The sequence below is a fragment of the Setaria viridis genome, chromosome 5, assembly GCF_005286985.2.
Source record: "Setaria viridis chromosome 5, Setaria_viridis_v4.0, whole genome shotgun sequence".
Taxonomy (NCBI): Eukaryota; Viridiplantae; Streptophyta; class Magnoliopsida; order Poales; family Poaceae; genus Setaria; species Setaria viridis.
The window spans coordinates 8,100,288-8,127,973 of record NC_048267.2 but is presented as its reverse complement, the minus strand read 5'-3'; the positions used below and the strand labels follow the sequence as shown (position 1 = coordinate 8,127,973).

Genomic DNA, 27,686 nt, shown 5'->3' with positions numbered 1-27,686 from the left:
TTTGACAATGTGCTGCTACAGTAACCAGTTGCTAATGATGGATTAATTAGGCCTAATAGATTCGTCTCGCCGTTTAGCCTCCACCTGTGTAATTAGTTTTATAATTAACTCATATTTAGTCCTCCTAATTAGTCTAATCACCGTCCTACCAAACTTGCCTTTTAGCTTCAATGGTACCCTCTTATCATATAAAAGTCCTGATGCTTGGCGCCACTTCATCCACCCCGATTTGATTCTATGACTAACATCCTCATCAATATCCCTATCTCGTTGTAGTATTGATCCTAAATATTGAAATGTATCCTTTTTGGGCACTACTTGGCTTTCCAATCTGACATCTCCCACCTCATGTGTAGTAGTGCCAAAGTCACATTTTATTTTAGTTCTGCTGAGTTTAAAACCTTTTGACTCTAGGTCTCCCGCTACAACTGCAGTTTCCTATTTACTCTTACTCGACTTTCATCAACTAGCACTACATCATCCGTGAAGAGCATACACTAAGGGATATCCCCTTGAATGTCCCCTGTTACCTCATCCATCACCAAGTCAAATAGATAAGGGCTCAAAGCAAAACCTTGATGCAGTCCTATTCTAATCACAAAGTCATCTGTGTCGCCATCACTTGTTCAGGCTCTAGTTACAACATTGTTGTACATGTCATTAATAAGTTCAACGTACTTCGTTGGGACTTTATGTTTGTCCAAAGTCCACCACATAACATTCCTTGGTATTTTGTCACACGCTTTCTCCAAGTCAATGAAAACCATGTGTAGATTCTTCTTCTTCTCTCTATCCCGCTCCATAACTTGTCTTATTAAGAAAATAGCTTCCATGGTTGACCTTCCAAGCATGAAACCAAATCGGTTCATAGAGACCCATGTTATCTTTCTCAAATGATGCTCGATAACTCTCTCCCATAGCTTCATAGTATGGCTCAACAACTTAATTCATCGGTAATTAGTATAGCTTTGAATATCTCCCATATTCTTGTATATTGGTACCAGTATACTTCTCCTCCACTCTTCCGGCATCTTGTTCGACTGAAAAATATGGTTGAACAACTTGGTTAGCCATACTATGGCTATATTCCAAGGCATTTCCACACCTTAATTGGGATACCATCCGGACCCATTGCCTTACCACTTTTCATCCTTTTCAACGCCTCTCTCACCTTAGATTCTTGGATCTTCCGCACAAAATGCACGTTGGTGTCATCAAAAGAGTCATTCAACTGTAAGGTTGTGTTCTCATTCTTACCATTGAACAATTTGTCAAAATACTCTTGCCATCTATGTTTGATCTTATTCTCCTTTACCAAGATGTTCTCCATTTCATCCATAATGCACTTAACTTGGTTGAAGTCCCTCGTCTTTCTCTCATGAACCTTAGCCATCCTATAGATGTCGTTCTCTCCTTCCTTCGTACCTAATCGTTGGTAAAGATCCTCATACACCCTACCCTTTGCCACACTTACAGCTCGCTTTGCGATCTTCTTTGCCTCATTGTACTTCTCTATGTTGTCCACACTTCTATCATGGAACAAGTGCCTATAACATTCTTTCTTCTCCTTAATTGTCATTTGGACTTCCTCATTCCATCACCAAGTATCTTTATCTACGCTTCTACCCCCTGGTCACTCCAAGCACCTCCAAGGCCACCTTCTGAATGCAGTTTGCCATCTTCTCCCATATGTTGTTCGCGTCCTCTCCTTCCTTCCAAGGTTCCTTTTTTATTACTCTTTCCTTGAAGACCTCTGACATCTCCTCTTTCAGTTTCCACCACTTTATTCTTGCAATCTTAGCTTGTTTATCCCTGCGTACGCGCATCTGAAAACGAAAGTCCGTCACGACAAGCTTATGTTGAGAAACAACACATTCCCCTAGTACCACCTTGCACTCCAAGCATGCCTGCTTATCCTCTATTCTTGTGAGGATAACTACTAAAAGTCACTAAATGGGGTCATCTCTTCCTAAAGAAAGTGTTCGCTATCATCAAGTCAAAAGTTATTGCAAAGTCCAAGACTTCCTCTCCCTCCTGATTCCTACTACCATACCCAAAACCTCCATGAACCGTCTCGAATCCTGCACTTGTTGTACCTACATGCCCATTAAGATCTTCTTGCTATAAGGTACAGTTCTAACCAGACTATCTAAATCTTCCTAGAAAAATCTCTTAGTACTCTCATCGTGGCCTACTTGGGGGCATATGCACTAATTACGTTCAGGACCATATCACCAACGACAAGCCTAGTTAGGATAATCCTATCCCTTTGCCTTCTCACGTCCACCACTCTATCCTTGAGACTCTTAATCAAAACTCCCACTTTATTTCTATTTGCAAGTGTCCTTGTGTACCAAAGCTTGAAACCGGTATTGTCCACCTCCTTCGCCTTCTGGCCCTTCCATTTAGTCTCTTGAACGCATAAGATATTTACATGCCTCCTAGACACTACATCAACTAAGTCTCTTAACTTACCTATAAGAGACCCTACATTCCAACTACCTACACAAATCCTAGTTGGTTCGACTAGCTTCCTTGCCCTTCTCACCCGTCGAGAGAGATGTGAAGACACTCGGGCGCCGATGTAGCGCGCCACTAAGGAAATGACGACCCGATCCTTACTCACTTGACACCATACCCAAATCGTGACACGACACGTCACCAAGGGGGAGACGACCCGGCCCTTGCGCATTTAACACCATACCTGGGTTTCGATATGGCGCATCGCTAGAGTGTTACGCCCCAACAAATTTCTCTTGGGTTTCATCTCCATTAGAATGGCTAGGTTTAACGTTAGCTCGTCAAGCCTATCACAACCCTCGGGCTTGGGACCTGCTATGTTGAGACAACATAGGCGGAGTTATGCAATAGACACATGCGCAGTAAAAAAAATCAGCGCTATTACTTGTGGTTTTACTAGACAAGTTAAACCTCGCCTTCAAGGCTGTCGGGGATAGATCCCCAGTACCCGCAAGGAAGGAAGAAGACGGACTCCTACTAGGATTGCTCTGTAATCCTACTAGGACTCATACCATGTAATCCTATTAGGACTCATACCTTGTAACGGATTAGTAATCCGGCCCCCTGAAGTATATAAATGAGGGCAGGGGTACTTAGATCGGTAGACCAACAGAGGCGAAGACCTCAGAGAACCACAATAGAGGACGAAATCCTCAATACCAAACAACACCCAAGCGCAGGGCGTAATATACAACACCCAAAACAGGACGTAGGGTATTACGCTACTCTGGCGATCCGAATCTGTATAAATATGTGTCTTGTGTCCTCACTTTTACCATTGAGTTCCAGGTCCAGCGATTCCCCACCAACCAATCTATTACCTCGGGATACCCCTCGGTAGGTTGCCGAGTATAAAACACCGACAAAGGCTTCAACTTACCATTAGTCAAAATATATACACGTTTATTATGCTTTTACATAAATAGTTTCTACTCAAAATTGAAGTTTTTAAAGACTTCCTCACCTTCCATTGATGAACACGGGAAGTACATCTTTGCTTTTATTCTCATATTGATTAGTGCCAAACATTTTATAAGACTCCTCTTAGGACGTGTTTGGTGGAAATTTGGCTTTTAAAAACCACCTTTATAGGGTGCTGGAAAAGCTAGTTTTGTAAAAGTTGTATTTATGCATTAATGAAGTGTATACTACATATAGTACCCATCAAAATAGCATTATCTAAAATTTAGCAAAAAGCACATCCAAACCTGCTTTTGGCTTATATATAAATAAAGCTTTCGTTTCTCAAAAGCCAATTTAAAAAGCTAGTTGTTTGTTTCAACTTATAGCTTTTGGCTAGAAGCCAAAAGCTAAAAGCTAAAAGCTAAAAGAAATATGGCCTTAGTATTAAGGTGACTTTTCAAAAGTAATATTTTTCGAACACGCAAAAGCTTTGCATGTCAATTTTATACGAGAAAAGACCGCAGACGGATGGAGTACAAAGCGTTAAGGCTACCGCTAACATGCCGCTAAATTGAGGCTATTTTACACAGGATCAAAAGTACGCTTAAAGCTAGTTACAAGAATCTTCTTACAAGGCATGACTAGTAGAATTAATAAGAAACATATCGTGGCAAATTGGATTCCGTAGCGCATGGAGCGTGTCACAGCAAAAAAAAAAAAAAAAGCTTTCAATTCATCCACAAATATTAACTAAAGAGGGGGATTGTTATGAACTTGATACAGTAAACAGTTAATGATTACTTCAAATCATCAAATGTTTAACTGGAAAACCAAAATGTTTCAGGATGCCGAAAGACTCGGGTACTCTCAAAGCGACACGCATCTCCCTTCTGAGTCCTGAAGAATCTAATACTAATTGGCGCTGAGCAGAAAGGCATCTGTCTTTGCCAGGTTACACTTGCTCAGAATCTTGCTTCAGAGGTCGTAGGAGCTACAGTAGTTTGCTGCTGGCACTTGATAGTTCTTACTTTCAGCTCTGGCCTCTGGGCACAAAATCCAGTCCCAGAATCGGTGCCAACTCGGAGTTTCTGAATTCAGCAAAAGATGGTCGAATCTGACGCGCCGACTGGAAGCACAAACTAGGCCCGTTTCAGGCTCTCGATCTGCCATTCTGCCACCCGGGCATCCACTCGCCTCCGCGGAAGCTCCTGGCCACAGAGAACCACCAGCTGCGAGCATATTCGCCGTTGCTTTCTCCATGCCGGCACAAATCTCCCATGGGAAGAGGATCATTACATGGCTCTCTACTGGCCACACGAAAGCCTGAAAAATATCCTGCTTCTCAAGTAGAGAGAGATCTTTCTGCAGCACAGGTTAAGGCATCACAATTCACAGCATTCAGGTTGTCCACAAAATTACAGGTCGGGCTTACCTGAAAAAGGACGAGACCTGTTAACTGTTTGCAAAAGCACAAGTCTCTCACCAGCAGTTCAGTACCATGGTAACCAAGATTCAGTCGAAATGATGATGCACATATATGAGTGCATCAATCATGAATACATCAACACATCAGATACTGATTTGGTTTCGGATGAAAGCGAGACAGCCACATTAAAACGGTTAAGGCAATGATTACAGACAATTTGTCGAAATCGACTGCGCGATTCCAAACCTCAGAATCATAGGTAGTAGACATCAACATTATTATGGCCAGATCATCTCAATATACACAGAATCTTAACTAGCCGCCTTTCAGATAGTCAAGGAGATCACCAATATAGTGATGGGTAACAGAGGTACAGAGGGGAATTAACGGAGGTAAACTTTTGCCTAAATCACCAACTTTTATGGGGGGAAACAGAAGTTCATCAACTTATAACTACATGTTTAGCAGCAAAAGATGATGGATTTGACTGATCCATGGCACGACCTGTTACATTCTGGTATCTCATGGCAAGATACCAGAAGATCTATAGGCTAACTGTTCCTCTCTTCTATGATAAAACAAGATCGTTGTCGCCAAGGTGCGGGGGCCTCATGCACACCTGAACTTCATGCTCCTCTGGTCCAACCCGGTGCTTTGGAACCATGATTTCTAGTCCAGTTCCTGTCTCATCATAATACGCCTCAATCTTTGCATCTTCTGGAATCCGGGTGGCCAGAGGTATCTCCCTCACAAACTCGCCGGGAGGGCAGTGCTCGGGGAAAGGGTCTGTCAGCTTGAATGTCCTGTCATGCCTCTTGATAACGGGCATACGGGCGGTGCTCACGCATGTTATCTTCACAATGCCATGAGTCAGCGTGTTCCTCCAAGTCACCCTGACACTGTGTGGGTCGGAGAAGAGCATGCTCACCACGATTAAGTAACCTTCATCATCCTCATATATCGTCTTGGCAGCAGTGACAGGCCCGCTTGCATGTTTTGCAACACCAGTGAACTCATGCATCCAAGATGGCTCGCCAGTATGAGCTTCTACCTCTTGCTCTCTGTCAGAACACGAATTGTTTGCCATCACACAGTCCTCCTCCACACCATGGCCAAAGAAATCCTTGCGCCGTTTGGCACATTTGGGTGAAAGGTCCATCCCATCATCTGATGATGGTGGAGTTGATAGGTTGAGACCTGAACCATTCAGTCCCTTCTTGTGACTATGAGATCCATGTGCGGCACTCTTTGATGCCGGTGGATGTGGCCTGTCAAGTTCAAAATCAGTGCTCGGAAGATTCCTCCATGACTCAAAGTCACTGGCTTCAGATGGTATTGAGAAATTAAGTTCCCTGCCTGTAAGTTCAGCCCACCTCTTCAATTCGGCTTCAGGAACTGCTGATAAATTTGGTGAGACCACAATTTCAATCCCATGAAGGCACTGCGGGTTTGACAGCCCTCGGTAATGCTTTCTCTGCATGCGGTGTGACCTTGCAAAGCCCTTGTCAGCACTGAATGGGAAAGAGGGCTCCCCATGCTTGGAATGCCCATTCATGAAACTCCGGAGCTGCATCTTGCCAAGGGCATTGTCAGGCCGCTCCTTGAAAACCCACATGTACATGTTCTCCATGTCGTGCTGCACCAGGAAGACATCGAGGCGGAGGTCAGACTTGTCGAAGCCCGAGATGCACCCGGACGCGTCTCGTGTCACCTTGCCCTTTGGCTTCTCCACAAGCGCAGGCCTGAAGTAGTGATTGAAGAAGAACCATGCACCCCAAATGCTGTCTCCTCGCTTAGCACACTTCCTCGCGCCGACACCGACAGTGGCACTGCCATTGCCAGTCGACTTTGGAAGTGTAAGCACAACCTCAGATTCATAGTTATGTGTTCCAAGAGTGACATCAAGTATCTCGAACGCGTCAAGGCTCCACGATGGAGGTGGCTGGGAGGGATCTGCAGAAAGCGGGAGGTTGATGTCTGGCGCACCAGGGCGCGCCGACTCACGCAGAGGAATGACGAAGGGTTCCCTGTCACCACCACTACCAACCCCATTGGTGGCACCGCCGCCACCGGAGGACCCAGTGGAGGCCGGGTGCGAGCCTGCAGGGTCCATGGAGAGGCGCGTGCAGGGGTGGCTGTTGCTGTTCTCCATGGAGAGGGAGGTGAGGAGGGGCTCCCCCATGGAGAGCTCCCTCCTCTCCTTCTCCTTCGTCCTTCCTATTGTTGCCTACTTCTCAGCTACCCCTTCTTCTTGCTCTGTCACCTCCTGCTGGCTGCTGCCCCTTCTCGCCTGATGCGCCAATCAAGGTTCACCACGACCATGGGAGGCCCACGGGTTTTCCGCAGCCTCGTCTCATCAAAGATGGAGCTCTCTATCACCAGCAGATCGGGATTTGTGGTGAGAAACCCCTTCTTCGGAATAAAATTGAGATCTCTCAGGCCAATCTGATAGGAACAACCCTGAAAACGGATGGAATTGAAAATTAATTTTCACCCTCGTCAAATTAACACTGACAACTGCATAGGAATCAACATCTAAACCGCGGAAACGAAACGAAAATTTCCTCTTTCCTATCGTTAGCAACTCGGAGTTTCTGCCACAAGAACTCGATAACTATTTTTACCAAATTGAAACAAAGGAACAAAATTTCTCCAAACCACACCAGATAAGATCTCGAAAGCCCCACTATCCAACCAAAAATTTTCATGGGAGTACAAAAAGAAAGGAGAGGAAATAATAGATGGGAAAACAGAGCAGTAGGTGGGTCGGGGGGAGGAAGAAGGGAAGCCCTTTGCCCTGATCTAACCTTGGGGGAGGAAGAACCTTCCGGAAGCCCCTTGTTTCCCCGGGGAGAAGCTCTCCTGCGGGGGCTGCGGCGTCTCCGCCCGAGCTCTCGCCGGCGACGGGGAGGGAGAGGGGTAGGCCGGAAGGGGAGGAGGAGGAGAAAGGGGAGGACAGGTAGGGAGGGCCCAGAGAAGAAGAGGCAACAGGGGTCCGGGGTGTCAACGGGTTTCGGGTCCCGCAAGTCCGTTGCGGGTCGCAACCTGCAACCGCGTTTCCGTTTCGTCCCTTCTCCTCCAATCCAAGGAACGGTGCAGGTGGCCCTGGCTGGATCCTCGCTAAAATCCACGGGAAAGTCATCAACCCCTCGTAGATGCGAGCATCCAACTTTGGACAACTAAAATTACTGTAGCAGCACTGTAGCGTTTCGTTTGTATTTGTGAATTATTGTCCAAATATTGACTAATTAGGCTCAAAAGATTCGTCTCGCAAAGTACAACAAAACTGTGCAATTAATTTTTGATTTCGTCTACATTCAGTACTCCATGCATGTACCGCAAGTTTGATGTGATGGAGAATCTTCTTTTTGCATAGTGCTAAAGTTGGGATTTTGAGGGAACCTAGGTAAACATGGCCTAGGTGAACTCAAATCATGATCTTTAGCCACATGACGTGTTATCATTATCTTAAGACAAATGACGTATCATCGTTATCATATTTCGGTGTTTGGATCTACTTAGAGAGCGTGAAAAACTTGAAATTGTTGCTATTGAATGTTAATAGTCTATGATGCTGTTAGCTAAATGTCAATTAGCCCCTCTTCCGAATGCTGGGATAGGTGGATAATAATGGCAGGTAATTCCTCGAAAATTTCAATGAACAATGTGGTCTTTCGCGATGAACAAGCTGGTAAGAGTTTGCCGTAGGATTGTTAACAATCTAGGCTTAAAAGCTAAAATTTAAAACGCTGACATATTTATATTAGGTAGAGCCTTTTAAACTTACCATCCGATGATCTAAACTTAGTTTATTTTCAGATTTATTCGGTTATTGTTAAGCCTACCTAGTTGATAATAATTGTAAAATATACTTATGCTACCATCTACATTTGGAATTATAATGTATGAACTGTAGCATCTTTTGCATTTGACCATCCCTTCCGCATCCGAATTCTAAGAATGTTGGACCTTCATTAGGTTTAATCTAACGGCAGCTCTTCTTAATTATTTGTTCCTCTTTTTTCTTCTCCCGCCATAAACCTGGAGAGTAGCCCATCCATCCTCCTTCTCTTATCTTTGCTGCCATATCCATCACTGCTTTGGACGCATTGGAGCGAGTTGTACTCATCCAATGATGGAGGCAGAAACTTAAAATTTACCTTGTTAATTAGAAGCGCTAATAGTGTTAAAATTTAGACAAAATTTGAATTTCTTAGTGGAAATTTGCATGGCTTGGGGAGGGGGGCCTATGCCTCCACCACTGTACTCATCCTGACCCACTCCAGTACTATCATCTGCCACCCTGTCAAATGACATCCGCACCGCCCCACTGCCTACCCACCAAATGCCTTGGTTGCGGACACGACTTCCTCTCCCATCCTTAACTTTAAAGCCAACATCTTCAAACCCGTAACTATTACCAAAAGAGAAAGATAAGATAGGATGGATCTACTAGGATCATGGAGACGAGGGTAAAGTTCATATTTCGCCAGCGATGATGAATCATTGGGTGAACATGGGGAAGGAAAAAAAAACTAAACTACGATATGGAGGAGGAATGGCATATCCGACCATGGAATAGCATTTTGGATAATATATAATAACCAGATTTGGTGTCCATTTTATTCTTGTTAGTGTGAGGATTATCACTTTTGAATCTTCAAGTCCGGCTACGGTTCTTATTGATGTAACCATTAACTTTCGAACCCTAACATGGTTCTCTATTAAATATTAATCGGTGTACAACTTCGGTGCAAAGCATGATAATGGTTATAAAACTGACATGGATCATAGTTTTGGTTGATATGCAGAACTGTGGGCGGTGCAGCTAGCAAACAGATTACAAAATGTTAAGAGTCCATGTCAGGCAGACTTGACTAATAAAAATCCACGTAGACGAAAACCACTACCACATCAGCCAAAAAAGTCGAGGCATACTATTTAGGCCCCGTTTGGTAGAGCTTCGGCTTATCATAAAACGGCTTCGGCTTCGGCTTCTTCAGTGGAGTGGCTTTTTTAGTGAAGCTGAAGCCGTTTTGCAAAACGTTTGGTAAAACGGCTTCTCAATGTCAATATATATAATTTTATGATCACTTAATGCTTGGAGAGAGAGGAGAAGCCGGTGAAGCCACTTTTTTCGGCTTCTCCTCTCTAGTGTAAGCCGTTTTGCGGCTTCTCCTCGGCTTTGGTGGTGAAGCCGTTTTGAAATTGACCCTTTGGTAGGGCTTCATCAAAAACCGGTGGAGAAGCACTTTGAGAAGCCCTACCAAACGGGGCCTTAGTACGTAAAGAACTTTCTTGTTGTGGATTAATTAACAAATAATGAAACCGGAGCAAGACATGAAAAAACAAAGACTAAACAAACTGGGCTTCTTCCTATAGTACAAAGTTATTACATCATAGTTAATTTCTTAATTAGGCAGAGATATCCAAAGTCCCAGCCGTTGGTTTCCTACACCTGCATCAGGCAGGTTTCCTGAATTCTTTAACAGTTGATGTAGCATGCGGTCAAGTAGATGTAGCCGTTAGTACCATCTCATTGGGCATTCATACGGCTGACATACAATTCAATTTTTCCCATTTTGTTTTCTTATTTTTCTGCGATTTAATCGCACTGGTAAACGATCTCCTCCGCCAAAATTCTTCATTTCATTTCGTATCCCAGCTGAACAACTAAGCCGGCAGCTCAACATGGCACACTTAGCTTGGAAGTGTAAACAGAACACAAGATTTGAGTGGTGGTTAGGATTACGATGCTCACGCACTGCCACTTGAAAAGCATGGACAGGTTGTGACACCAGACGTACGGGCAGGACGATCTGGAAAAGCATGCGCAATTTGCATAAATAAACTGGAGAGCAAGTACACCGGGCGAAAAAGAAGTAGAGGCATGCACCACGTTTACGATTTTCCGGCATGCAACTGGACGACGGGAAGGTAGAGAGAAAGTACTGATCGGAAGGGCACATCACATCGTACCTACCAGCTGAAGAAAGATCTCCTTTCATCGGTCATCTCAATCTCTGATCTCTCTGCCTACCCTTACTTATCAGCTATAGATCCTCTCTTTTTACTTTCCAGGTGAGTGAGTAGCCACTGCATGTCTAGTTTGCCTAAAACGAATGGTGACTGTATCCTCTCTTGCTTCTTTCTATTGAGGTATATTTTTTTAAAGAAACAAAAGGAAAATTAGGCCTAATTCAAAAGCTTTTTAGAAGCAGTGTCCCCTTTTATGATTTTATTTCTGTTTAACAATGGAAAAGCTAATTGATATTCCTTGATACAGCCATGCTCTTAATATTCTAACACTCTACGGTCCATAAGGTTCCTCTTTTTCAGAAGAACTAACATGAGGTGTTGAGTGCATCCTCGAGATACACTGGTTATTGTGGGGCTGGCGAAGCTCGTGCGGAGTAGTGTTAGCTAGGTTATGCGGTTTTCGCCTTCGACAAGGCCTTCTTCCGCTGGGAGAGCATGTAACAGTACATGTAGGGGAATCCTGAGAGCAAACAAAAAAAAAATGAAACAACAGTGCCATGTCAGATCCTACTTTGCTAAAATGAAGATCACAGAATGGATGTCGGAAATAGTGAGGCAGGGTACCTGGAATGTAGAGAAAGGTTAAAGGAACCCATATTAATAGTAGACTTCCCTGTAAAGTTGTTGCCAAAGTAAGTCAACCTCGTTGCCAGATGAGCAACATGGGCTCCTGGTTTCCTTTAGGTACTCAAAGTTTACCTTCATGTGAGGCATGGCAGTGAAGATTAAGCCAACCTCGCTGATAAGCCCAATAGGGTAGAGCACCGTGAAAGTGGTGTACCTTTAACAAGATGGGAATTGAAAATAACAAGATGCAATCCACGTCAAAGACAAATTTGCAGAAACAAAAGGAAATCAGTTTCTCTGAAGTTTTCAGTGTAATAGTGGGATGGATTCGGAACCTGTACCTACCTGAGCCATAGGAGCCAGAAAGGTGTAATTCCAAATGCCTCCCTCAAACCAAAGAATGAATATCTGATGACCTGCATTCAACTAGCAAATTTCTATAAACTATACTCTAAAATGAAGAAAATACCAATTTCTTACACCAAGATCATCATGAGGATTTCTTCAAAAAACAGATCATCATAAGAAACTTCACGACCTCTTTAATTTTACTTTCGGGAACGAACTAAGGGTAACAGTAGGTGATATGATGAACATTTCTTTCTTTTTTGGGAGGGAATAACGGGAGAACTAGAGCCCCACTTGGACACTTGATTAATTGACACAGGGGTCAAAGGAGTGTACGAAGTTATGCTTAACATTTGTTGCAAGTAGTATGTACCTCAGTGATGGACCAGCTTAAGGCCAAGGAAGTAATGAGGATGTGAGAATGTGTCTGCAAGACAAACATGCACATTGACAACACATTATTACTGAGAAACTAACCAAATAAGTCTTTACTTAGAAACTGGGGGTACAACAAACAATAAGTTAAATGAAGAAAAAATAGCATTATCTTATATTTTTCTAAGATGCACTTGTGATGTCTACCGGCGGTTGTCCTATGATTAGAAGTTAAACATAATTGACAGTTTACTAGTTTAGAAGTTGACCAAATAACTATGTTTCCTTTATTCAGCACGTCCTTTCAAATCCAACTTGTCTAATGTTTATGGAATTTGAAAAGATCAAGAGCTAATGATGAGCCGATGATACCTCAGGATAGGTCCACACGATGGCCCAGGTAACTAAGGTTCTTGCACAAACTTGGGTAGAAGTTGCAATGACTGGAGATCTCACAAACCCTTTGAGCAGTTCATGTATCATTGCAGAATAAATACAAGAGTTAAGAGGAAAGAAATATTGTTTTTAAACATAATTGAAACTGACATGGCAATTTCTGAAATTTAATACTTGCCATAGATGTGTTCAAAATTTAAGCTGCTCCTTGTATCATATATTAGAGCATAGATCGAAAGTATAAGCTATCGAGAAAAAGCAATAACAGTTTATGCACTCACAACTTTTTGTTGTGCAGCATTTGAAAGGATCTCTTTACATATGAACGAATCTAGTATATGGACCAACTGCTATGCAAAATATTTATTTATTTTACTTTTTTATCTAATATTTAAATATTAGTTCTAGGTGGCTTATTATTAAATAAAATACATAAAATGTTATTTTTTAAAGAATATGGTACATCATAGGACTGAAGTATTTCCTAGCTACTAACTTTTTTCACCAAGCGCCAGGTGCATGTTTTTTTTTGAAACAAAGGTGCATGGCTTTCAAGACTCAATAAAAAAGATCTATTTATGCCTCTTTCTTTATGAAGGAAAAGGTTAAAAACAATTAAATACATGCAGTAACGAGTTCTAAGTTATGTTTTTACATTATATTTAAATTTATGTTTTTTTATATCCCGACTTATGTCTGGCCAACTTATTTTCCATTGATGATATACTTTCACGCAGAATTTCTTTTAGAGGCGCTATGTTCATACAGAAAGCCAGTTAATAAAGATTGCACGAAATAACCACAATTAAGATTAACAAAGGATAGTGAAAAAAAGACATAAATGGGAGAAAAGGAAAAGCCTCTTACCTAGAATAGAATGAAGAATCTGTACTACCAGCGACACCATCACCAGTCAAACACAAATTATTTAGTACACATGTGCAAACAAATATAAAAAACTGAGATAATCCATAATTAGAAGGCTTCAAGGAACTCTACAAAGTTTCTAGGGCCACAAAAGTATAAAAGATAACAATGAAGTTGAAAGATTGATAGAAACCCTCTCTTTTTATTGTTAGTAAAGAAATGGATAAAATGCTTCAATGGGAATTGTTCTCCGAATATTGGCATAAATACACACATAGATTCTACGGATACTATTGAATATCTTCGTCCCGTACAAAAAATTTGTGCACCTGTTTTACCAACTCATGCTTGGTCATTTTTTTTCACATATTAACTGCAATATTTCCTTTCCCGAAAATATGTCCCGGTGCTTGGTAATGATTGAAACAAATACATTCCAATGACCACTCAGTTGGGCAATCTTGCAGTACCAAAGTATGTAATTGATCCAGTAAGCCTTATAGAGGGCTTTTCTTGGATCTGGTCTGTGTTTAATATTTAGTGTTTAAATCCATTTTTTATGTGCGCCTGTTGGAAGAATACATATGTTTATTGTTGGGTCGTCATAGCAGTATACTATACTATACTATACTATACTATACAAAGAAGTTTGTCGTTGGAATATATCTGTCCAAGTGTTACCCTGCACTAGCACATATTTCAAACATGTTACATCGACCATGTGCTAAAGATGGCTGGTACCATATTGGTAAGCTTGATACAATTTTTTTTAATTAAGACTAAAAATTACTGAATCTGTTTACCAAATCTGTGTGGGTTTTTATGTCAATGACGGCAGAGTTTCAAATTCTAGATTTTACTTGTCACCTTATCTAGGATCGCATCAAGGTGTTGGATAAATTATATGACTACACTATGATTTACCTCTGTTAGCATTGCAGTTTGTGAGAACAGCAGCGGCAGCTTGACAGCAGCATAGACAGTCTCATGCCCACCGCCTAACAGTGCCAAGGTTGCATAGTATAGCACCTGCGCCCTGTAAAATTCAAATCCAACAAGAGGCCCATGTCCAATCCAACAGACCTGCCACCAATCAAAATGCAAGAAGCGAAAAACAGATTTGGAGCTTGAACAAGCAGAGGAGCAACTGACCATCCGAAGAAGCTAACCCAGTTGTACACGGAGAGGTAGAGCCGCTGAGCCGCTGACCTGCTTTCCGCCATTGAAGAGTTGCAGGGAGGAAGACGCTCAGATGGCCATGGCTTTATTGTGGTGGCTGTGAACTAATAACATACATGAATTACATGCTTCAAATAACTATCAGCAAGTGGCAATTATGTTTGCTGCTACTGATCACCAGCCACCACCCCTGCTAAATCCAAACATGTGACTAGCAAAATTCTTCCGAATAGCGGGTGGTTATCCTGTATTCTGAAATAAAATAAAACGTGCATAGATGCCAAGCCAGGAAGAATCAGTTGAAAAGCATGTGGCAGTGTCCTTGCACTAAGACCCTGTTGACATCAGTGGTCACGTCCTAAATAAGGATGTTTTTTTGTCATCCAGCAACTCGATTTAGAACGCATTCTCAGTTCAGACTTCAGAGGTTAGCCTGCCACAATGAACAGTAGAAGCTCTGCGGACAATGCCATGCATAAGAGAGGTAAAACACACAGATGCTAGGTTGGTGATCAGAGAGCTCAAGCAATGGCAATGGATACATACAGACGATCGTAGCTGAAGCAGCGGCGATCAGAGATTTGCGCAGCAAGGCCTACATACCTGTCGTTGTCGACCGATTCCTGGGCATTACTGCATTAGGGCGGCGCTTCCGCTGACGCGGCCGCTGCAGAACGGTGGTATGAGGAGTAGAAGCGTAGAAGAGGTGGTCTGAGGCCTTAGTGTTAATGCAAGTGCAATTCAGAAGGTGTTTGATACGAGGTGCTAAACTTTAGCAGGGTTAATCGGATGTTCGGATGCTAATTAGGAGAACTAAACATGAGCTAATTACAAAACTAATTGCACAGATGAAGTCTAATTCGCGAGACGAATCTATTAAGGCTAATTAATCCATCATTAGCAAATGGTTACTGTAGCACCACATTGTCAAATCCTAAACTAATTAGGCTTAATAGATTCGTCTCGCGAATTAGATGCAATTATTTTTGTAATTAGACTATATTTAATACTACTAATTAGTATCAAACATCCGATGTGACATCTGCTAAATTAACATTCGATGTGACATTTGCTAAAATTTAGCAGGGTGTTTCCGAACACCCCCTCATATCCATTCAAGTGTCACCGTCTCAAGACATAAAAATGTTTACTGAAAAGGCAGTGATACTACTGGCACAAGAAGGAAAAAGTTCGTGGACACTGGACAACCAATCATGTATTGTTGTCCAAATCCGAGCAACACAGTACAACAGCACATCTAGCAAGATATATGAGGGATAAGCATTAATCCAAACATAGGCACCAAATCACATGGAAATTCACCCTGTTATGGGCGATTTTGGATCAACAATAATTTAAGCATGCAACAGCTGATACATCATTGGGACAACACGTACTGATCAGGCAATTCATGGCGAAGTTCCATTCCAACAATCCCCCTCCCCCCCCCCCCCCCCCCCCCCCCCCCCCCCCCCCCCCAATCACTAACTTCTACCGAAAGAGTTGGAAACTCGAGCCATTAGGCACATTCTGACATCACACGAGCCCTTCTACAAAGCTCTTGAGCAGCATCACGCAGTCTTGGCCTTCGACAGGGCCTTCTTGCGCTGCGAGAGCATGTAGCCGAACATGTGCGGGCTTCCTGCAGCCATCCAAAGTGAAACAATATGCTTTCTTGTAAGACCCTAATTGCTTCTGAGTGTTGGTATCAAAACGGGCAGCAATTGAGGAGGGAAGGGTTACCTGGAATGTAGATCACGAGGGCAAGAATAGATGTGTAGAGATAATCGTACGAGAAATTCCACTTGTTAGGCATCCTAAAGCTGTATTTCTCTGTCGCCTGAAAATTAGTCACCCATAAAAAAGAAACAGTTAAGAGAGATGGTTATAAGATGATGAATATGGAGCTGTTCATTTTTTAGTTGTTTCCATTACCTGCATGTAAGGCAATGCGGTGTATATGAGGCCTACTTCACTAGAGATACCAGTAGGATACAGGAGCATAAAGGTGCTGTACCTGCAAGCAATCAGTGCCACAAAAATGAAACGAAACACTTTTGAAGGAAAAAGGTATTGATAAAACTCCTCTCTAAATTTGGAGCGAATTGTGAGATGCCTTTTCTGAAGGAGAAGTACTAACCTAAGCCACAGGAGCCATGAAGGTGCAGATCCAAATGCCTCCTTCATCCCAAAGAAGGAGTATCTGATGATCTGCAGTAAACAACAGTTTCTCATAAGGTTACTTTGAAATGCAGAAAATGGTGAAAATAAGATGCTACTATTTAGGTTTTAGCATCATGTGCTTAAGCACTTCATTTTGAGTTGTGAGTTATAGGAATTTCGAGCGAGTATTTTGGAGAATCGCGTCAAGTAATAAGTACCTCAGTGATCGACCAGCTGATGACCAGTGTGGAAACAAGGATGTGGGACTGGGTCTGCAAAACAAGGTCCATATTGTCAAGAAACCAAGTGGGTGTTTACTTTCCATGAAACAAAATTGGAAAAAAGGGATGCAAAAGATAAGAGCACTATTGATCGTTTTCTAATATGCTTGCATATCAGCTCTATCAGGTTAGTCACCAGTACAATGCTCACTCATAGTTACACATTCCATTATATCAGACATAAAACCTACAGAATTGGCTAATGTCGAACTACTTGTCCTAAATGTCACAACATCATCAAGTACATGTGTTCTCTATTTCTAGCAAATGCTCTCAAACCTAGATAGACCATGTCATAATTCAAGGTCCCAGCAAAACAGCCATGCTTCGAAACAGGTATCTAACTTACTGTTCAAAGTTACAAATAGAAGCTGTGAAGTTCATGAACGAAATAATACATGTCTTTATATTTCTACAGAATGGATACATCATATAAGAAACACGAACACTTGCTAGTGGACATTACCTCGGGAAAACTCCACAACACACCCCATGTCAGGAACAACCTGGATCCAATTTGAGGAAGGGTTGCAGAGACTGGAGACCTCACCAGCCCTACAAGGCCGTGCAGAATCTGTCCCACCATTATTGTTGCAACAAGAGAAACATAGAGAGTTAAGTACCTCAAAATCTCCATGTTGCAAGAAATTAAGAAAAAGAACACTGAATATTGAACTATGGCACTAGAAGAAATTTCAGAGTTCATCTAGCACAGAAAAAGCATATCAGTGAAGTGGAATCACCGCGGTATTTTGCTACAGCCCTGAGTACATCTATGTTAGTATGCATAAAAGTTCGATGGATTTGAAGTTCTTTCTGCTCAGAACCACAAGAAGAGAATTTTGTTTGTATCCTTACCCAAACTTCGCAGCGGTAAAATCCTACTAGGGTAGACCCTGACTACAACTAATGAGCTGAACAAAAATTCGCAATTGTGCCAAGTTTATAGCTTTACTGTGTCAGAGCAAGAACTGAAGCGCACAATTATATGAAAATGAACACTAAATCATGAACTATGGCACTAGAAGAAATTTCATACAGAGTTCATCTAGCACAGCGAAACCAAATGGCAGAACATGAATCACCACAGTATTTTGCTACGGTCCTAAGTAACATCTCTGTTAACATACATATCATTTTGTTGATTTGCAGTTCTTTCTGCCTAGAACCCCAATATAATTTTGCTTGTATCCTTACCCCAAACTTCACAGCAGTAATCATGGTAGACCCAGACTAGAGACTACAACTAATGAGCTGAATAAAAATCTACAATTGCGCCAAGTTTATAGCTTTACTGTATCAGATCAAGAACTGAAGTGCATAATTAAATGAAAATGAACACTGAATCTTGAACTACGGTACTAGAAGAAATTTCACAGAGTTCATCTAGTCCATCAAAGCCAAATCACTGAAGTTGAATACCGCGGTGGTTTGCTACAGCCCCAAGTAACATCTCTTTTAACATACATATCAGTTTTTTTTATTTGCAGACTTGCAGTTCTTTCTGCCTACAACCCCAAGAAAATTTTGCCTATATGGCTGTATCCTTAGTTCCTTACCCAAACTTCACAGCAGTAATCATGGGTAGACCCAGACTACAACTAATGAGCTGAAAAAAAAATACCCAATTGCGCCAAGTTTACAGCTTTACCGTGACAAAGCAAGAACTGAAGTGCAACACTAAATGCAAATGGAGGAAGAAAAATGCAGACCTCCATGATGGCGGCGGTCTGCGCGAACTGCAGCGGGCGCTCGACGGCGGCGTAGACGGCCTCGTGCCCGCTCTCCCGCAGCGCCAGGACCGCGTAGTACAGCACCTGCGCCCTGCAAGACCCCGAGATCCAAGAAACGCCCCATATCAGACCAAGAAACGGCCAACGAAGCAAAGACGCGAAAGATCCATCAAGAACCCCAAGAACAGCAGGAGCAGGCGGCGGGGGTAAGGTAACGGACCATCCGAAGAAGACGACCCAGTTGTACACGGAGAGGTAGAGCCGCCGCAGCGCCGAGCCGACGCCCGCCATCGCCGGAGCCGCAGTGAGGAGTGGAGGAACAAGACGCCGCGACGGGGATGTCCTTGGCTGCTCCGACAGGGGTGCAGGTGCTCACCTCGCTATAGTAGCACGCCGCACGCACCAGAACGGGTGGCGTAAAATAAGCTTGGGCGTCTTGGCGGTGAGCTGCACGGACGACCGGACGGGGGAGTTCGATTCGATCTGGCAGCGGCGGGCCAACCACTGGTCGGATCGGATTGAATTTGGAATTGAATTGGGGATCGGATCGGGGCCGATGGAGGACAGGTGAGCCGGTGGGCAGCGGGGGAGTTATTGCCGCTGCAGCTGCGTAACTGCCCGCCCGCCGCCCGCGCCAATCCCGTCCGTGTGAACCAGCAATCCTCTGTCACACAGTGCAATGAACATGCCCTTTCTATTTTCTTCCTCTTTTCAGCAGCTCTCCAAGAAAAATTACATCTTTTTTTTATTATCCTCCATGAGCAGTCATCAATCTTTATATTCAATGTCATGGTAATTCTGTGATCAAAACAGTAGTTAATTTTATCCAGAGCTCCAGATGTTTCTTTTTTTACCGGAATTCTGAAAGAAAAGTGAAGAGTGCAAGTGTAACTGAAACATAAAGTAGTGATGAACTATGCTACATGAAGCTGTTCACGTCAGTACTCGAAAGTTATATAGTTATGCCAAACAGATGCAAAAGAAACATCGAACATTCGTGTAGCTTTCCAAGTGATAATAAAACCGTTCAGCTAACTCAACTGTCAACAATTAGCTCAACCAACTGGGACGATGACAGTTCGGTTAGCATGTCCATTGCACTCCTTTACAGCCAAACTATCACATATCTTTAGAACACCCAAAACTATTGTTATATGATCTGCCCATCCAAAGAAGCACACTGATAAAAAACAGACCAACTTACTCCATCTGTAAATTACTTCCTCGGCTTTCAGCTGTATAGCCTGTATATGGTACTACATTACAAGACTTGACTTTCAAAAACACTGTATAGACTAATCAGATTCGCTAGAAATGCAAATTTCTACAATGCAGCGGAGAGGATCCCCAGTTCAACGCAGAGGGGTTCGAGCCCTTCCTCTTCCAACAAGGCAAGGGCGGCCAGGCCGTAGTAAGAATGGTAGATGTCTGGGATCCGAATGTGCGGAAATTTTGTAAAGCCTCCATACTGTTGTGCCATCAAACAAAGACCAAGTAAGGAAAAAAAAAAAGAGCAAACTGACCAATCTGAGAATGCAACTTATAGTTGGCAGAAGTGGTCTTAGGTTATTACAGGTGACTGGCAGGTCAGCAAAAATTCCCGAAGAGCACAACGATCAATCAAATGGTAAGCGCCAATGATCTTCAGTACACCACCAACCCTGTCAAGTGAAATGGAAGCAAGAACGTTAGCCAGAGTTCTTGTTGCTTGTCAGGCAACTACACAGATGGGTGAAATATACTTGCCAAAAAGCATAGCAGGTATCACTGGGCTTGTTTCTTCTCCCTTGGAATCCTCCATCAGTCACTTGTCTCTGCACAATAATAGCACAATCACTTTGTAAGGTTCAACAGTGGTAAAGGCGATTAACCTTTCATCGCTTTCTTTTCCATTACTCGTTTTCAATTTCTTTCTCCACCATGGGTAAAAAAGGGCATATTTACACATAGTGGATAAGAAATATCTTATATTGCTATAAATCAGATAAGAGGGCAATTTTTGACAGATAATTGCAGAGATGTGATTGAGCCCAAGTTTAACCTGTAGACACCACTCAAGGAGCATGCGTATGTCAATAGAGGCAGAATCTCGTAAGTTAGATGCCAAATCTTCTTGCAGAAAGCCCATTAGATGAAGAGCTGCAACAGCACAAAAAGTTCCTCCACCTGACTCACTAACGCAAAGACAAATGATTAGAACCAAAAATCCATTGCAAAGTAGCAAGAAAATATTAAACAAACTCAGCTGCCACATAATCAAATGATAACTTCCAAATGTCAATGACAAACAAAGTAGGTAAAGCAAAAAAGGTCAAATGAAAATTCCTTACCATGAGATTCGGAGTCAGGAACCATGCCAAAGCCTCCATCATATGACTGCATATGATAGCAACAAGAATTAGGCATTGCAGCTGTATGTATGGCCTTTGCTATCTGAATGCAAAATGCGGTACGTTTTACATTTTCAAAATCAACCTGGCAGTTAAGAATGTATTCCTTTGCCTTTAACTTGTCCATTCCTGTCCAGTCACCTAGCATTGAGCAGATTGCAGCTGAAAAGACAGATCATATACGCTAAGTTACAACAAAAAGATTCAAACTAACGTGAACAAAGGGCAGTGATCCTCACCTGCACAGTACACAAAGCGCAGGTCCGTTTCTGCACCAATATGAATAGGCATGAAGCTACAAAAGGTGCTTGTCAAGTAAGCCAAGTATTAAGCAAGACATGTTGTTCATAAAACGAAGCCCTCCTAGCTGACTAACAACCAATCAAAAGCTCACTGATAAGCAAGATCATATGCACAGACAAGAACCACCTAGAATGCATGCATCACTCAGATCATAGCATCCTAATATTCTGTCGTGTGGCATCAACTAATGTGAAGTAATAAGAGTCAAGAGAACATAAATTGGGAGCAGAGAAAAAGTTTTTTTTTTGAGCGGATTGGCAGGGGGCTAGCCCCCTACCTATTTTTTTCAGGGCGCAGAGAAAAAGTTGAGTGCAGCATATGAAAAAGGTAGCAAACATATATATTCCTGAACCTCAAATACAATCAGGGATGTGAACCAACTGCAGGACATCACAAAAATCATAAAAGAGAATGTAGGTAGGTGAAGCTATTCTCTTGATAATGTGAGCAGATGTTGGAGCATAGATACTTCCAGGGCCAATGTACAAGTCTAGTAATCATGAGATGGGAGACTGAATCTACCTACCTTCCATCTGGTTGCTGGAGCTTTTTCATAGATGATAGAAGTGCCTTGCTATCAATATTTGCTAGATCATAGCCTACAATCTTCAGGATAGCGAGGGCAGAATAAGTGCTTGCAAGATGACTACCACTGTGGCAAGGTTCCTGTAACAGAGAATGCTTTTAAGATATTTTTTGGGGGAAAAAACTATCGAAACACAAATGTGAAAATCTAGAAGCATTTGCCACCCATACCTTCACATTAGGCAAAGGAAACTTAGTTGATCCAGAACCACAGAATCCATAAAACAGCCCTAGAAACATATGAATTGTTACATAATGACCATATTGCAGCTGGAAATAATTATCAAGGAAACTTACCATTGTCCTCATCACCATGTGCCTCAGGATGAACTTGAAAAGACAAAACCCATTTGGCTATTTCATCCTTGTTAACCTAAAGCAAAAAAAAGCAGATACACAACTTCTCAATTAATCAGTTTATCACATTACTTCTTACTGAAGAATCAAGGTATCGAAAGAGTACTGTAGGCTACATTTCACTCCTTCAGCTGACTATGCTGAATCTGAGGTTATCATACTTCACATAAGCAATCAAAATTGACTAGGATAGACTTAGTCAGTAACCATATAGGCAGCAACCAACTGCACAAAGCATTCAGGCAACTGATGCTGCCTAAACAGAGACAGGGAAAATTTAGACTACAAGATCGGCATTAAGGGCAATCGCGGCTTGCGCCGCTTTGCTGCTATAGAGTCAACATCACATGGGCTCCATTTGTCCAACATGTATTTCCCATGAATCAAATCACGGTGAACATAGTTCTGACATGTACATGTCAAGAAGAGGTAAACAGTATCCTCTAGTGATCTAGTCTCAGTCACTTGTAACTTGTAAGGCCATAACCACCACGAATAGACTAATTAACTAACAGGTCAGATGATAACATCACTCATAGAAGCCTTCGGAAACATTGAGAAGTCCACCCGGCCATCCATCCGTCCATATAAGTGGTATTCCGCTATCTCCATACTTGCAACCTCCTGCATTTATCGCTATCTTCATATTTGCAACCTCCTACATTTATCATTACGAATGCTACTTGTGCTACCAGTATGAATTCTTCAACTAATTTATTTAATACTACTTGTACCCATTGTCCCAATTTAATGACATTTAATAAAATTGCAAAGAGATCTATAATTCTTTCATCTTTCTTTCTGTCACAAGCTTTGGATGTTCCTCTTCTACCTCCTTGTCCTAGGTACCACCTTCTAACCAGCCTACCATCTAAAAGCTACTTTCCAAGAAAATTATTAATTGCTCGGGAGGAGAATGTTATACAGCCATATCCTCATTTCCAAAGGCACAGATCTGCTGCCGCCTGGATCTATGTTACGGAGTATTTTGCATATAAGCTACACTAACTGCGATCAAAACAACCGCCGGACGCCCTACCAAGTACAATCAAGATCCAATTTTTTGCAAGCAGGCGCATCCACTGGAAGAATAAAATTACGAAACATATAAACTTTCGCGTAAATGTTCAAGCGGAACGATAGAAGGCGCGTCGCGGCGGAGCAGGCGGGATCTTACCCGGTCGAGCTCCCGAAGGAGCGAGAGGCCGCCAACGGCGAAGTAACCGAGTGTGAGGTGGTTGACCTCCTGCGAGGCGTAGTCGTCGGGGAGCTCGGTGGCCATGGCATCGAAAAACGCCACGTGGTGCGCGCGCGCAAAATCCCGCATCCCCATCTCCGGCTCCTCGTCGCCGCCGCCGCCGGCGCTGCTTCCAAGATCCTGTTTGACCAACGTCCTCGCTTCTCCAGACCCCCGCTGGAGTCGGAGCCGCCGCGGCCGGATCCGCTGCCTGACTGCCTCGGTCCGCGATGGACCGATGGTGCCAAGAACCGGGGACCAGCGCCCGGCCGTGCGCGAACTGTTTCGTTAGGACTTGAACTCACCGCTTCACCGGTCGAACTTGAGTGGTAATTGGGTTGGGTTGAATTCAGGGAAATTTTGCATGCTTCCTAATCCTAACTCACTCAGAGTTTGAAGCAAACATGAGTATAATTTGGATTATTATGCTTCGAGTTTGAAGCGGACACAAACAAACTAGCGGAAGCGTCTTTTCCTACGCTACGTATTTATTCATCAGAAAATCGAATACGCGCCCGGCCTTTGTGTTGAATCCACCCTCAGGTATTTTTAAGAGATTGCCGGTAAAGACTCATTTTCTACATCAAATATTTTCAGATTATATGTGATCCATATGAGGCATAGAGGTGCATCATTGTGCATCATTGTATGTCTAGTTGACAACAAAAGTCTAATAAAAGTGTACGAGGTCCATACGATTTAGAGGAATTAATCACTTGAATATTAGTTACTAAAGTAGCAAAACTAACCGCAGACCTGCTTGGCGGCCACGATTGTTGGCTGCTGAAGGCAATAAGCTGAACCAAAACAACTCAGGGCCTGTTTAGTTATGGATGCTTATTTATAAGTTGCTTATTTGCTTATTGTAGTTGCTTATTTATAAGTCTTAGGTGTTTGGTTTGGGTTGCTTATTTGCAATAAATGAGACTGCTATTGACACATTTGCCCCTGTCATCCTATTTCCCTCTACCCCTAGTAATTACCAGCTCCTAGTCCTTGGCACATTTGCCCCTGCCTTCACCACCATGTTCGACCGTGTCGAAGCCGGCCTCAAGGCGTCTGGCTCCGACGAGTTCAACAAGCACAACGACCGCCAGATGCTCGACTTCACCTGCGCCACCCTGTTCGGCGGTGCGCCACCGTCCACCCGCTCGCGAGCAAGGCCATCAAGCCGTGGCCGCTCGAGGACTTGCTCCTCCATACCTTCCGCTTCCCTCCGTTCCTCGTGCGCCGCGACTACGCCGAGCTCACGGCGTACTTCACCGACGTCGCCGCCGGAGTCCTCGAGGATGCCGAGAAGTCCTGGCACCATCCCGCGTGATGAGCTCCTCCACAACCTCGTCTTCCTCGGCCCGAGCGGCGGCAGGTGGGAGCGGCGGCGGGTGGGAGCGGCGGCGGGCGGCGGGCGCGAGCGGCGGCGGGTGGGAGCAGCGGCGGCGGGTGCGCGCGGGAGCGGCGGCGGGCGCGAGCGGGAGCGGCGGCGGCGGGCAGGAGGGGCGGCGGGCGGCGGGCGGCGGGCACGAGCGGCGGCGGGTGGCGGGCGGGAGCGAGCGGCGGCGGCGGGCGGCGGCGGGGAGGGACCGGCGGGCAGACACCAGGCGCGGCGGCGGGGTGGGAGCGTCGGGCCGGGGGAGAGAAGGAGAGAGAGAAGGGGATCTGGGGAAAGGAGAAAAGTGGGAGGAGAGAGAGAAAAGTGGGAAGGGTAGGGGGTAAAGAGCACCTCATAAGCAAAATAAGCAGCTCTTCACTTGCTTATTTGCTTATGCATAAGCAACTTATAAGCAACTCTATAAGCAAGAGTGTTTGGGTTATAAGCAACTTATTTGCTTATTTTTAAGTTGCTTATGAATAAGCAACCATAACCAAACAGGCCCTGATTCTCCTGTCTAAGGGTGTGTTTAGATGACTTCTAAACTTGTTTGATCGCAGTACGCCATGGTACTTTCTTAGACCTTTGTTTGTTTTGTAATCTGAGGCTTTGGAATCCCATGCAATTGCGAGCTTCTTAACTAGAATTATAATACATTTCTTTTTATACCGGAGTATGTGGGGAGACTTGTTGGTGTTTTAGTTAGACCCGAGCATTTTGAGCCCAGCCCGACCTGACCTGAGCCTGGTGGGTTTTGGCCTACCCATGCTAGCTACCGGGCCGAACGTGGTCAACGAAAATCAAGCTCGAAGAAAAAGTCGGGCCAACTCAAAACCGCCCAATCAATTAATTCCATTTATTTTTTGAAAAAAAGAAAAGGAAGCTCGAGCCTAGCTCGAAAATTTAACATGATAATGCCCATGAGGCTATGTGGACATAAATTTTCGGCTCGAAATAAACACTTTTTTCAGTCCAGACTGAGCCTGACCTTTCGTGCAGCCTTTCCCGCCTGGAGCACGGCGAACGAACGAATCATTTGCCACAAAGTGCCTCGCAACCGAAAGCTTAGAGCAACTCTAGCAAGGATCCTACACAAAGCCCCTACTCAAGAAGTAAGGACCGAGGGCAAAAAAACCCACTTCAGCAGGGTCTCTACTCGGGTCCCTAGAGTAGGAAAACACCCAAATCCCCCACTCCAGCCCCTTCTCCCACGGGTGGGTAGGGAGGCCCCTACTCGGTCGTTTCTTCAGTTTGACCCGCATACCTTCATTTTCGTTTCCCCCGCTCGCTTCTACCTCGAGCGCCGCCAGCCTCCAACCTCCACCACGGGCTCCGGCCAGCCCCCTCTGGCCTCTACAACAACGGATCTGTTGCCACCGCATCCAATTTACTTGTCAGCAGATCGATTCCACCCCCATGCGCACCCCAATAGCCCTCTGCCCTCACACATTGTTGGAGCTCGGGGTCCTCCCTCCGCTGCCGGTGACACGACGTCGCCCAGCTGCAAGCGCTGCTCATCGCGCAGCTGCAAGAGCAGCCCGTCGTGCAGCTGCAACTTGTCGTCGGGCCCCGAGCGCTTCTACCCCACGCACTGCCGGTCATCCCTTTGCCGTCAATAACCCGGCCTCGAGCGTTGCTTGATTCTTCCCCACGGGCTGCCAGCCTTGAGCTCCTCATCCATCCCACGCGACACTGGTGCCGAGCCCCTCACAAGCCGACCCTGATTTGTCCCAAGGTAGTTTTTCTCTCTCTCTTTTTCTTCTATTTTTCAGTACCATTTGTATGTATGGATGAAAACTTCTATTAACGAGCATATGTGAATTTGAACTGTGAACGCATGAGCTTCTGAATGTGAATGCAATTTGTCCATAAATTTTATTTGCAATGCACCTCATCTCTTCTGATATATCTTAGCAATAGACCAATAGCAATTATGTATTATTTGTTCAGTTTTTTCCCATCTATAAGTTTAGTAGAACCATGCTACTCTGTGTCAGGCAGAAACGAGTACTTTAGTTTCCTTTGTAGCCACTGAAGTGACTGAACTGAACATCCCAACCAAAAATTATTGGTCAGTTGTTGAACGTACCTGCTAGGTTCAGTTTGGTGAGATTGAAATGGAAGTAGCCATAACTGCACTTTCAGTTTATCTCCACCATGAGCATCATTTCTGTTGAGCTTAAGAGTAGTACATGCACCCATTCAGTTTTGCTTATTCAATGCATAACTTCTTCTCATCACCTGAGAAAGACAGCCAGTACTTGTTGGCAGTAACAAAATATTTACTCCTATTGTCAATTTACCTACTATGTTTTCCTGTTGCATATACCATTGAATAATTGAGTGCTTTGTTCAGTAAGTGCCTTGTCAAGTTATAATTCTTAAATTTGCTGAAACTAATGACATTTTCGGATCTGCAATTTTCAAAGAATTGTGAAGATAGTGTTATCCGACGATGATGATCTCATAGATCAATTTTGGGAGGAAGAGGATGAATATGAGTCCGAATCTGAGTCTGACCATGATGACAATGATGACCTCATTGCAATTCTTATGCTTGCCGACATAGACCATGAGAGGCGCAAGAGGAAGCGTCGAGGTTTAGTCTCTGGATGCTAGGTAGTTCTTAGGGACATATCTAGTGGCAA

At 43.7% G+C, this 27,686-nt stretch overlaps 3 protein-coding genes across 4 annotated transcripts; all 3 read right to left on the bottom strand.

The window, feature by feature from the left end:
• Positions 1-5,109: 5,109 nt before the first annotated feature.
• LOC117857597 (uncharacterized) lies at positions 5,110-7,831 on the bottom strand. The gene is made up of 2 exons (XM_034740349.2): positions 7,657-7,831; positions 5,110-7,309 (listed from the first exon to the last, which is right to left on the bottom strand). The coding sequence occupies exon 2, from the start codon at positions 7,029-7,031 to the stop codon at positions 5,418-5,420; it is 1,614 nt and encodes a 537-aa protein (XP_034596240.1). The 5' UTR covers positions 7,032-7,309; positions 7,657-7,831; the 3' UTR covers positions 5,110-5,417.
• A 3,207-nt stretch (positions 7,832-11,038) lies between these two features.
• Positions 11,039-14,754, bottom strand: LOC117855552 (very-long-chain (3R)-3-hydroxyacyl-CoA dehydratase PASTICCINO 2A). Of its 2 annotated transcripts, none has more exons than XM_034737934.2 (9): positions 14,594-14,754; positions 14,366-14,477; positions 13,442-13,460; positions 12,551-12,639; positions 12,177-12,230; positions 11,801-11,881; positions 11,588-11,669; positions 11,453-11,501; positions 11,039-11,348 (listed from the first exon to the last, which is right to left on the bottom strand). In XM_034737934.2, the coding sequence occupies exons 1-9, from the start codon at positions 14,662-14,664 to the stop codon at positions 11,273-11,275; spliced, it is 633 nt and encodes a 210-aa protein (XP_034593825.2). In that variant the 5' UTR covers positions 14,665-14,754; the 3' UTR covers positions 11,039-11,272. The 2 variants fall into 2 exon arrangements, with proteins under 2 accessions (XP_034593825.2, XP_034593826.2); XM_034737935.2 differs by having other exon boundaries at positions 11,801-11,871.
• A 1,125-nt stretch (positions 14,755-15,879) lies between these two features.
• Positions 15,880-24,049, bottom strand: LOC117856181 (geranylgeranyl transferase type-1 subunit beta). The gene is made up of 19 exons (XM_034738605.2): positions 23,610-24,049; positions 22,373-22,448; positions 22,247-22,305; positions 22,017-22,156; positions 21,427-21,482; positions 21,273-21,349; positions 21,128-21,173; positions 20,839-20,963; positions 20,544-20,611; positions 20,371-20,458; positions 20,124-20,265; positions 19,018-19,168; positions 18,777-18,888; positions 17,531-17,638; positions 17,002-17,055; positions 16,761-16,831; positions 16,556-16,637; positions 16,364-16,460; positions 15,880-16,262 (listed from the first exon to the last, which is right to left on the bottom strand). The coding sequence occupies exons 1-19, from the start codon at positions 23,763-23,765 to the stop codon at positions 16,192-16,194; spliced, it is 1,779 nt and encodes a 592-aa protein (XP_034594496.1). The 5' UTR covers positions 23,766-24,049; the 3' UTR covers positions 15,880-16,191.
• Positions 24,050-27,686: the final 3,637 nt, after the last annotated feature.